Genomic DNA, 12,825 nt, shown 5'->3' on the forward strand with positions numbered 1-12,825 from the left:
CTTCAAGTGGTAGGTCACTGTTCGGTAAATCCCTGATTTCTATAAAGGCGGAAAATGAGCTGAAGCAGCTGAAAGCTCAGAGTGTTTTCATAACAATCTGAGAAAGGTTGGAGACCTGTAATTATATTTTGGCTTCTGACTTTTTTCTTCCTATCTGTAGCAGTTCTGGACTACTTTTTCCTCTTGATCTCAGAAATGTTCCTGACATGGAAAAAAAAAATATTTCTGCCTCAGAATAAAGGCATTTGGCTTCAATTTAAGGAAGAGACATGCTCAGCTTATTCAAATGAATAAACTTATGAAAAAAAGCAGGATTTAATCCTTGGTTAAAAAACCTTAGAAGTACAGTTTTATTTTTGTATAGGAGGAAAAGAAATATGCTGATATTTTAAGGCATCTGTATATTACTAACACTTTCACCCTCTGCCCCCTCCTTACTGCAACCCTCACAAAAACCCTTTTGGAATAGTGTAAAGAACTAAGATTGCTGATGGATGAAAACCAGCAATTTTATAAGATACTGCATAACTGCTGAATTTGACAAAATATAAACAAATTGCTGTTTTCCTACAGAGCTTCTGTATAAAATGTCCATAGATATGCTCTACATGTTGGCTAAAGCCATAAAATAATAATTAAAAAAATGATGTTAAAAATTGAAGCATATTAGGGTTTGTAATGAATAAAAGCATCTAAGCCAAAAAAAACCAGTCTGAATCACATATACTGGAATTCGAAAGACCCAGCATTTCAGAGCACTTACACTCTGAAACTTCTGACTAGCTCAGAGAATTTCTGAAGGTACGTATCTGTTTAGACAAAGCAAATGTGGCTTTTCCATGAAAGAGGAGAAACACCTGATGGTTCAAGAAGAAGATGCATTGTGTTTGCACTTGATTAAAATTAAATAATTTTCTTTCCAATTATATACAGTGAAGCATGCCTTCATTTACTATACAGCTCAATTTTGTTTTACAAAAACACAGATTTAAGTTCTCTTCTGAATAAAGAGACACAGCATGCTTAATATCTGTCATCATTTTGTTTTGTATTTTGCTGTTTATTTTTTCACTGTAGACCTTAAAGAGCTGTAAAGAAAAGAAGCATTAGTGCTGCAATTTTGCAGAAGCTCAGGGTCAGGCAGCCCCAGCAACTGAGTCTGCATACAAAGTGTCCTGTCTTCATCTGTGCACTGCTTCCTGTCATCATGTAATGGCACTGAGATATCTCAGTATGATAGACTCTCCTAAGTGACTCTACATCCATCATTAATATTCATCCAGCCATTTTATAATGTATGTGCACTTTAAGCTTAAATCTACTGATATTCTTATCAAGCAATGGTGTTTATGAAATATACAGCAATTGGAGTGGTTGTTTAAAGGCCAATCTATTCAAAAACAGATAGATAGATAGAATAATGATTTGGGATATCTTGCATGAAAGACAGCAAACCTAGCAGTTAATATCCTACTAAACAATACAGAGGAGAATAATCCGCAAAGCATTTTATTATTGTATATAACATCCATTTCTTCCCTCAGGTTCTGATGCATGGAGTTGATAATAGTGAAAAATAGAAAACAAAGTTTATGTGGGAATAAAGGTCAATTGAAGTCTATAATTATGAAGATGTAAACTTCACAGAGCAAAACCACACAGATTAGAACTTTCAATATGTGGGAACCTGTCCACAAAGTTCTACCTTGAAAATCACCATAATATCTGAATTCTCAATTTTGAATATATCTCAGTTTCTTCCTGAACTTCAGCTTTATTGGAAGCCTTGCAGTGTGCTTTCATAAAGCAAAATGACATACTACAAACCCTTTATATCTAAAACCTGTTTACAATTGTTATTAATAACATTAAGAAATGTTACTCAGGCTTAAGAAAGCCTTTTTAATATTTTAGCATATTTATCTCATAAACAACCTATTTTATGTTTTCTTTATGGTTTTAGCATTTCAAACACTGCTTCTATGTGAGTAGTTCTAGAAATATATTTTGGATCCGAGATGAGGGGCCAGAAAAGCCAAACCAAATGTATTGTGCCTTTTTGACTAAGTATCTGAGGTTTACAATTAATTACAACTTATTATTAATGCCATGTAACTAAAATGTTGAACCAGTGCAACATATACTGATTGAAAATTTTATGGTTTTGAGGCTATCCTCTGTAGTTATCCCTTTACAATAGACAAAAATACAAACTTGTGCTATTCACAGCAATTACATGAACATTTCACTACAATGTAGTTCAATAATTGAAAATTTACCATGCATTCAAACAATTTTGGTTGCAGATTTGACAGTCTTAATGGCCATCATTAGAACTATGGTTCACACAGGTAACTGGGGGGTTGGCATTGAATGAAATAAAATAAATTATTTACTTAATTTTGTACTTGTAAACTGACTTGCCTTCCTGTCCTCCCTACAAGATGCTGAGTGAAAGGCTGAGTGCAAATTTCCACTTTTTGCTCTTGCTCAAGTGCATTTGGGTGACACGTAGGTGTTGACAGGGATTATGTTCTATCTCTGAACAGGATTATTTTATAACTAACAGAAGTTTTGCTTGTTATTAATTATAAATTTAAAAGTCATAGAATAATAAAATGTTTTGGGTTGGAAAGGACCTTAAAGATCATCTAATACCCTGCCACATGCACGGGTACCTTCCACTAGAGCAGGTTGCTCAAAGAAAATTGAAAGATCACAAACCATTTTGAAGTAATAGGATGGACTTCCATAACTAAATTTGAAATAGTGCATTTTTCCATGCTCATAATTTCTGCCATATTATTGTCTTTCTATATTACTAGATATTGTCTGTCTATATCACTAGCTTCCATTACAAATGGTACAATGTGCAAACTGGGATACTCAAATTGCACTGGAGAAGTTAAAGTCATGTTGAAAATCCAGAAGAGATTGGAGATTAATCATATACTGTGTATTGAGGAAGACTTTCTCCTTTGCACAGAAGCAAGGGTAAAAATGGAATCAAGCAGTACAAAAATATAGCCAAGAATTTATAATACTGATCTATTCCACGAAGTAGGCGGAAATCCACAATGATTCAGATGGTCAGATGCCGTGTAAAAAATTTCTCTGTGTTGCCTTAAAAGCCCAAACTTTCCAGAAAAAAGACTGGTTTGAGATTATTTTCCCAGACAGGGAGGAAAAATTCAGTTCTTATCAATACTAAATCACAGTGTTTTTTCTTTTAGATATTAGTTACTTTAACTAGATTGTGCTTGTTTGATTATTTGCTCTATCTTCAAAGAACTTAAGGGGATGGAACTGTTTATTCAGAATTCCGTCTGCCAGTTCCCCTATAAATATAATAATCTTTAGCTGAAAAATAAATTAGTAAACACATTGCATGATAAAAAATAGCTTATATAAAAGTCAGAACCACAGTCTTTTCTCAAGAGTACATCCCAATTTTCATCAATGTTTCCCCATTACTGTATAAGAATTCAATTTTGTCCCAAAGACTTTCCATTACCTAAATAGTTTTGGACTAAAAAGACAAATGACTTATTATACTACAAGTGAATAATTTGCTTCTTTTCTTAACCAGATATATTACTAATTCTACCTTTCATAAGCAATAATAACTCTTCCCTCCTTCTATTTTAAGTCATAGTATACATTTGCCTAAGTAATGAAAATGAAATTACCTTCCTTCCACATTTAATATTACACATCTTCATATCAAAATGCAATTTAGGACACGGTTAAGTAGAATAAATATAGCCTCTCATTGCTTTCCTCATTTTGTCTATTGCTGTTCTACTGATTTCAACTGACAGGAGCATTGAGCTGGCTGGGAAGCAAGGTAAATGCAGAAGGAACTATGAATATATTATCATAATCTTTATTTAGCTGCACCATCAAAAGAAATTACAGCAATTTGGGAATTTTGATAGGCTGAGACCTCACTTGTAGTACAATATTCATTGACCCTGAAATACATAATGTGAAGTAACCTCGAGATGCACAAGCTTCTGTGGGCAACAAAATATCAAATTCACAAAAGGAGGCTTCACATTTAAATTACGCAAAAAACCAAGATATTTTGAACATACATTAGGGCAGGATATGGTCCTTTGAATGTTATTCTCAATGCTCGTACCAGCAGCAACCGTCATCTGCAAAAGGGGGCAACAGAGATTCTGCTGAATGGAACAAAATTTTGTACAGTACTACAGTTTATTTAAATTACACCACACTAACAGATGAATGCGATCATTCAAACAAGCTTAACCAAGAGAACACTGATGTGGCTCAACTGAAATTCACATAAAGAAATTGAAAGTATTGTTACATCTCCTGGCTCATGAAGTGCGGAGAACAACCAAATGGTAGATCACTTTGGTGTTCTGCACTGTGTTCACAGAAGTGGTCTCTGAAGCACTGAACAGTCCAATAACCAGAGAGAAATAATCCCGGCTCCATGGCTGACTTCTACCTGAGGTCTCTACATAAAGCAAGAATTTTACCTGTTTGTGAGGTTTGAAGAAAGTAGGACCTTCTCTCCCATATTTATAGGTCTTATTGAAAAACATAAAAATAAAGAAACCTATTAAATTATTAGGTACAATTTACCGGTTAAATTGATAATTTCTTCATGCTCAGACTTCCTTCTTGCATCAAAAAATCATAAGAGTATAAAAATAGTAGGAAAGAAGCTATCTGCCTTTAAAAATTCTGGAAGTCCCTTCAGATTCTGAAGGATGTAATTCAGCATTGAATGCTATTTTTCCTCCTTTCTATCACTTTCTAATTTATTTCTGCAGAGCCCAATAAATAATTTCCTTTTGACACACCTTGACTAGAAGGCAACCTGACCTGGTGGTGTTTCTTCACATTTCAAAATTTACTTCAGAAGAAATTAACAGCAGACATTTTTGAAAATTCTGGATGTAAGAAACCTATCATTTCTAGACTAAACCTTTAAACAACTTCTTTCCACTGCTGAGAGCATATGTAACAATACATACAATGTTCATGCTAATTATAGTTGAGCTTAATCATTTCTCAAAGTAAATATTGACCTAAGCTTTATTTCTGTGATTATTTACTAACTCAATAGAGTAAACCTGGTATTTAAAACAGGCAAAAATACAGTATTTTTGGATTCAAGTATTTTTAACATATGGAAAACACAACTTATTTCAAGATGTGTTTTACAGTGAATTTACTCTTGTAATTTGAAGAAATTAAGCCTGACTGTATATTACAGATTACTTTTGCAGTAAACAAAAATGTGCACATTATCAATATATTCAACAACAGCCACAAGCAGGTATCCATGTCCATCTATGTTCAAATCAAATATTTGCAATAATTCTCACATTTTGATTTATAACAGTTTTAAACACTGGAAATACTCAAACTTTCAGTCTTTTAAAGGAGAATTATGCAGTCATATATGAAAAAATAAATCTTGAATTTTAGGAAAAACTCTCTGTATGCTGACAAGTTCTTAACTTATTTCTGTCAGATTTCCCTTCTTTAGATTTACACCCTAAAATATTTGAAAACATTTTTATAATGCTATTCTCATTACTTAAAAGATATTTCACTTCATACAGAGCCGCTACTTTGGAAAAGATAATTTCCATGCAAAGCAACTTCATGTTAATTCATGTATCATGTTCAGATGTATTTATATCACCACTGTTGTTCCAGAATTTTTTAAGGAAAATACAATACATATTATATCAGCATGGTACTGTTTTAAATAAACGATACTTCAGCACAAGTAAACACACACATTATAAATTTTACCCATTCAATCTCATGCATCTTTATTTAATCATGGTTCAATGGTTCATAAATTACATCTGTGTGTGTGTATATGTATATACACACACATATACAAACACACACCTACTAAAAAATACTGACACAAATGCATCTAGATTAATGTGTAAATAATTCACAATTTTTTTCACATTTTAATTTCCAAATATCTAATATATGATTTTTCTGATAATTTTGTACTTCTGATAAAAAAGGTAGATCTACTGTATACTTTTGACTGCTGCATCTGAGCTTTATTAACTAGTTTACTCTTGCTGTTCATCACTGTTAACAGCAATATTCTCTGAGTAACTTTATCGTAATTTTTCAAATTATCTTGTAAACAATTTTCCCCTTCTTTCCCCTTGTAAAACTGGGGAAGACCCACAAAAGACATAGTGACAAAAGGTATAAAACAAATTCTGTTGAATTCAATTCTAGTAGCTGATGGGGTTTAAGTCCAGTATTTTGACTCTTGGGAAACTTGACATAGTTGGAAATGAGTGATCCCTGATACTTCAATGCTGCAAGGCTATTTCCTTATAGCCACAGTATTTCCTGTCCAAAATGTCAAGTGTAAGAAAAGTGAAAGAAAAATATTCCATTAAAAGTATAAAATTTGTGCATGAATTCTAAAATTATTTTTCTTCAAACAATGTATGTTGAGGCAAATGCATCGCATTGTTGTGAAGATATTACTGGCAATCATTGGAGGTACAAAAATCTATGAAAGAGTTATGTATTGTTAGTGCAGGAATTCCCATTCATGCATGATGATGAAATATTTATTCCATTCAGGAATGTATCTAACGGTAGAGCATCAACTTAGTGTTTCATACCTTAGTAACTACAACATATTCAAATTAATATTAATGACACTTCCTATGACAGTTTGGGCTTTCTCCTTTGGAGAATGTTTAATGGAGGAGAAAATTAAAGTTTAGCAGAGGAGAAAAGAGGGTTAAAAGGGAGACAAAATTCTGAAAATGAATCTCTAGAACATGCATATATTCTTGCTTAGGCTACTATTTGCTGTAAACCACATACAAGGGGACCGATCCTCAAGCTGTATACTGCTGATGGACTTAAAAATGTTTCCAGTCTCCTTTTCATCTTTCTTTTAGATAGAAGAGCCTTGTGTGAGGCTGTGACACATCTGAAAACATTTTCAGAAAATGCATTACCTATGAAATGCCCTCTTCTAGGTGCATACACAGCCATGCTACACCTCCTGGAGTTCCCAAGACCACATGAGACAATGATCACAAATAATGGCACACATATGCAGCAAACCGGCCTGCCTTTCACAACCAGATGGAAATAGTGACAAAGGATATATGAGACTATAATTTCAAGTTTCTGTGGAAGCAATAAAATTAAATGGAGTTCTACCTAATTCTCTAAATTAACCTATGAGAATTAGATCAAAATTCAATAATTCCAACACTGGTATTCCTAGCCTTACAATATGAAGCAACTGCATTTTTAACTAGTTACTTACACTGGGCTTATAAGTAATGTTGCTATCCAGGTCACATGAAAAAGAACATATTTTCCTAAGCACCAACAACATTATAATCCAAAACTTCTTAGCAAGTCCCCAGTCAAAGCTCTGGTAAAGCAGGAAATCCTGCACTCAGTTATGATACGAGCAGTACAGCTCAAATTTCAAGGCCACATCCAAAATAAGGACAGGGCATATACAAGAAAGTCAGATTTTATAATAAGTGGTATGGAAAGCTGATGAAAAATTCAAAGATACTCACTGAATAAACTTAATTTGTTACAATATTGAATAAATCAGGGCAGAATCTTTCCCAGGTTTTTTTGATGCTATTATGTAGATTTTGGACAAGTAAAACCTACTTACTAGAAAATAATGATAATCCTGCTCTCAGAAATAAAAAAGTCTTCCTTGGAGCAATATTTGTACATATGTATGCACACACACTATGTATAAATAAACATTATATGTTTGATAATGGTAGTCTCCAGGCAAAAAAAAAAAAAAAAAAAAAAAAAAAAAAAAAAAAGAAGTATAAAGAAGTAACAAAGTAACAAAAACCACCTAACCACCTACAAGCAATCTATATCAACACAGCTCTCTGTCTGGTGTTTCTGTTGACCTGTACACACTTTATCCATGGGAGAACTACTGGGAACTTCCTATCACTGCACAGTGAAATCTACGTGCAAAAACCAGCAAGATCTATTCCTTAAAACCTAACCTGTAGAAATACAGACCTTGCAGTCTGTATAGTAGTCTTGCCACAGTATTGTTACATGACAGAACAAGGTAAGCTAATACCTCATTAAGTAAGCATTTTAAAGAGAAAATAAGATTCACATATATTTACCTGTATCAAACTAACTGAACTTTCTAATTATTCTTTGATTAATCCCTTTAAAATATTTCAATAAAATCACCACAGTTAAAATCAAATCTTACATTTAAAGTATAAAATATCTACAATATTCTTGTAGGAGATGCTTATTACAATGAATAAAGACTCAGTATAGTGATCACAGAAGCAGAGTTTGAGTTCATATATCCATTAAAACATCTCAGCATTGAGCCTCTGTGCTTTACCAAGGCACAGAAATAATTCAGGCATGTATTCCATCATTAAAAATTTACTTAATAAAAAGACTAAAAAGGAACCGACTGAATTGTTCCTACTCAAAATACAAAAAAAATATTACCTTGCCTTTCCTTCCTAATTGTCAGAATTTCCTCCACATAAAGTCTTTTCAGACTAGAAGTTTGTTGTTTGTTTGTTTTTTAACTGCAAGTGCAGAAAACAGAGGACATGCTCATTTCACAGAAGCACAGAATCATCAAGGCTAAAAGACACCTTCAAGATCATCTAGTCCGGCCATCAACAACCTGTCACCACTATAATCACCCCTCAGCCATATCTCCAAATGTCAAAGCCAGACACCTCTTCTTGAGCACCTCTGCAGACAGTGACTCCATCTCCTTCCCGGGCAACTCATTCCAGTGCCTAACCACTCTTTCAGTGAAAAAAATTCTACTAATATCTAATCTGAACCTCCTCAGGAGTGGCAACTTAAGGCCATTTCCTCACATCCTTTCACTTGAGATACGGCAGAAGAGTTGGATCCCCACCTGGCTATAACCTCCCTTCAAATAGCTAAACTAAACAAATACAGTTCCCTCACTGGACTTATGGTTCAGATTCTTTGCCAGCTTTATTGTCCTTCTTTGAAAATGCTCCAGTACCTCAATGTCCTTTTATGAAATTCCATATTGTATAAAAATATTAAACTATAAGAACACTGCACAAATATGGAATCCAAGACACATTTTTTTGGGTTACCCTGGACAGTGTTAGAGTGATTCGTTTTCAAACTAGATCTATGGAAATCATGATGACTATTCTTTTCTGTCTAATGAAGCATGAACTCTGTGATATTTATGTTCCAGGTTCAATTCCACGTCATTTTATTGATGACTGGAATGCAAAAGGAGAAGGTGGTGTGGGGGGGAAAAGTGAAAAAGAAAATAAACTAACAACCAAAGACACCTACGTTCCTGCACTCTCTGAAATCCTGCTCCTATAATCAACCAGTGACCAGACCTGCCCCCAGCCTACAGTACTAATCTCTCTTCTCCAGGTTGTGAGGAAGAGACAGCAGTTCACACACTTGTACACACTGCCCTGCAAAAAGACAAGTATGGCTTAGGAAGGTGAGCTAAGACTGATGCTAAACTGTGCACATGGTGCTCGGAGAACAGACCTGCTGAGAGATCCAGGTTAGATGGAACTCGAGCACACCTGAGGAGCCTACACATCCCAGAAAGCTACAGATCTTGTGAAAGAGAGAAATCTCACAAGGATCACAGGGACTATCAGAGTTCTGTTAAAGATAAAACTAAGAAACACATTGAAAACAGAGTGAATCATACTTGCTCTAATTTGAAATATTTGTGTTCTGTAGTCTCATTCTTACTGTATGACTACAGCAGACAGCACAGCCAAAACCATGCCTAAATAATCTCTACAGCCTCATAGAGCTTTGATTGCCCCATAAAGGCCTATTCAAAATCTGTTCCTGTTTCACTCCTCAGATTTCTACATAAGGAAAAAAAGTCAGTGAATCACTTATTTTGCAGTAATGCGTACCTCCCTCATTTTCCTGAAGGCATGTGCCAGCACATCCAGTTTCCTCCAGAGGGACAGTTTGCCCTCTGACCACCTGGAAGCAGGGTAAGGAGAAGGAAATGTGCCCTTGGGTGAGTGCAGAATGCAGCCCCTGGGAGCCATTCTGTTCTGCCTGGGCTCTGAGGACTCTGGAACTCAAGTATTCTGTATGACTGGGAGCAAACAAAAAGGAGCAACTGGTACCTCATTTATAACTATAACCTCATTCTACAAGCCCAGGAAATATGGCTAACACTGTTAGCATAGCACACAATTTTTTCATAGTCTGTCACCTCAAGAGGAAATATGTGTACAGATACATAGATATCTTGAAGTCTGGAAAGCATTTTGGTTGAACTGTTCCTAAGTTTGATTTTTTCTTACAAGTGTTTATCCTTCTAGATAAGATACTGATGAAAAAATTCAGCTTGCTCTTGAAGATCTGAATGGGACAGGCGTAGATAGTGGTAATTCCTTGGGGATTTAATGCTATTCTGTTGGATCAGCTTCCAAGCAATCCATCTCACTCTACAGCACTTTGCAGGTCCTGAACAGGTCAGGGCTATCACATAAAATCCTACTGACTTAAAGAAATTATTATCTAAAATAATATGTATTATAAATTCCCACTAGCTTTGCTAGGCACTTTGCAATAGCTCTGAGAATATTTCTTTTATGAACATGCTGGGATACATGTGCAACATTTCCAAGCACTGCTGCTATTGCTTCATTTAATTTTTCATGTGACTATAGAAGCCTAACTCACAGGTTTCAGGTACAGTAGTTTTCTTTGCATTTAAATATCTCCTTCCCAGTTTTTTGAGATACCAAAAGGCGCACAAATACCAAACAAACATACAGCGTGCAATGATACATTCACAACTTACACACAGTTTCAAGAACTGAGAGGGATAATGATGCTGCCAAGCAGCATAAAGCACAAATTAACAAGATTTTGGTCTTTTTCTTGGTTATTCATAGTGCTTTGGGCAACAGCCAGATGTCAGAAATCAGTTCAGCTTCACATGAACATCATTTGAAAAATGAGCAGTGGCAGATGCAGGAGTGAAAACTACACCTTGGAAAGACAGACCTAAGGTGGAGGGTATCAGTGGGGATGAGTGGAAGCATTTACATGCAAAATAAATAAGAAGCTGAAGGTAAGAAAGAGTCTGAACCAGAAGCCTCTTTTTTTTTACTGTCTCCTGAAAGAATCTGAAAATTAGAGTATCTATGGAATTGATAACTATTATTTGCATTAGAACTTATAGTTTCACCTTTTTGCATTGCAACAGGGCAGGGAAATCATCCCCGCCCAGGATCCCTGTCCATCCTGGATTCCTTTAAATAATTTGATCTTGGTGTGATAAAAAAATAACTTTTTGACCCAGTGCCTCTGAGGAGAGACCCCGAGCAAAGGAGGCCCTGTGATTTTATACCCTCACAGTCCAAGTGGAGCAGTCTGGGGGCTGTGGGTTCTTGCCTTGTCTCTGAGTTTCTGTCCCCAGGCACTGAACCTGCACACTGAGCTACCTGTTCTGAATATATTCCTTAACACTATCTTAGAATGAAATGCACATAAAACTGGTTATTCCACTCCAGTACATAGTTAAAATGTAGATTTCTACATTTGACAACTTACCTAAGTTCGAGAGGTAGACAAGCTAGTCTTTCCACAAAAACTTCCATGAGAAACAGTATTAAGAAGAGTACATTAGAAAATGAAATTCTAATGTTAAAGGGAAGAACTGAACAAATTTTGATGTAAACTAAACATAAACTTTACAAGTGAAGGAAGCACACGGGACTATTTGTCTTTATGTATTAAACCAGCATGTTTATCTTCAAAAACTTTTTAAAACTGTTTTAAACTGTCACTTTTGACACTGGTTTAAAACTCAACACCACACTGACTGAAAGCCTGATTTTAAAATGCTCCAAGAAGAAAATAGGCTTTGGGAACTTTTTGTTTTGTTTATTTTCTCCATATGCAACAGTCCCTTCAGGTACTTGAAGCATAAATCTGACTAAATTTCCTCACAGAGTATGTTGGAAGAACTACGTATTTTTAATGAAAATAAACAGAAATATATGTTGAAAATGTGTTGAAGATAATGACAAAGGTGCTTGAAGTTGTGTACACCAGACAATTTGAGGAAAGTGAGACAGCTGGGTACATCCATGACTTCTGTTTTCTTTGCCACGCTGCTACTAATTCCTGATGCTGCAGCAGGGACCAAGGAGTGGTCCAGAAAAGAAAGGGACACCTCTGATCTTGCTTCTTTGCACACAGATATTTTAAATGGCCAAGAACACGATTTTCAAGTGTAACAATAATAATCATGCCCATATGAAACTGAGACAACAGCACAGCTTAAAACACTAAATTCAAGAGCACAGACTTCACTGACTACAATGAAAAGAATGTAATAAAAAGAGCAAAATACAATTATTCAAACATCCAAAGAATTAAGATCAAAGCAGCACTGGAAAGATATTGACTATATTTTTTCTGTCTCACCTCTACAGTAACATGTAAGTCACCAGATCCAGACAAAAGCAATCTTTTTGAGTGCATCAAACTGCAAATATAGACAAATGATATATAAAAAACATAGGATCTGGTTTGCAAAACGGGTATCTTGTTGATTAGTGTAAAAAATCCAAATTTAAAGCATGAGGATCTGACAACACTACTAATATAATTTTGTAATTTTAATAAAAATTAGAATTGTTTGACATTATCTGGGGCCTTAAAAATACAGCTTTCCTATGCTTATTTTTTAAAAAACAAAATTTTACATCTTATCATCACTGCAAAATCAGCAAGTGTAACAACCTT

The 12,825-nt window shown here is 34.9% G+C and overlaps 1 protein-coding gene across 13 annotated transcripts in view; it reads right to left on the reverse strand.

Moving 5' to 3' along the window:
* PPFIA2 (PTPRF interacting protein alpha 2) overlaps positions 1 to 12,825 on the reverse strand; it is a 286,609-nt gene that overhangs the window by 134,727 nt on the left and 139,057 nt on the right. For 6 of the 13 annotated variants that reach the window (XM_038154171.1, XM_038154168.1, XM_038154169.1 and 3 more), the window contains one exon: positions 4,098 to 4,160. The exons of the other annotated variants lie outside the window; for them this stretch is intronic. In XM_038154171.1, coding sequence (XP_038010099.1) covers positions 4,098 to 4,160 — 63 coding nt within the window. The remainder of the gene's footprint in view (positions 1 to 4,097; positions 4,161 to 12,825) is intronic. 13 annotated transcript variants of the gene reach the window in all.

Source organism: Motacilla alba, chromosome 1A (genome assembly GCF_015832195.1).
Source record: "Motacilla alba alba isolate MOTALB_02 chromosome 1A, Motacilla_alba_V1.0_pri, whole genome shotgun sequence".
Taxonomy (NCBI): domain Eukaryota; kingdom Metazoa; phylum Chordata; class Aves; order Passeriformes; family Motacillidae; genus Motacilla; species Motacilla alba.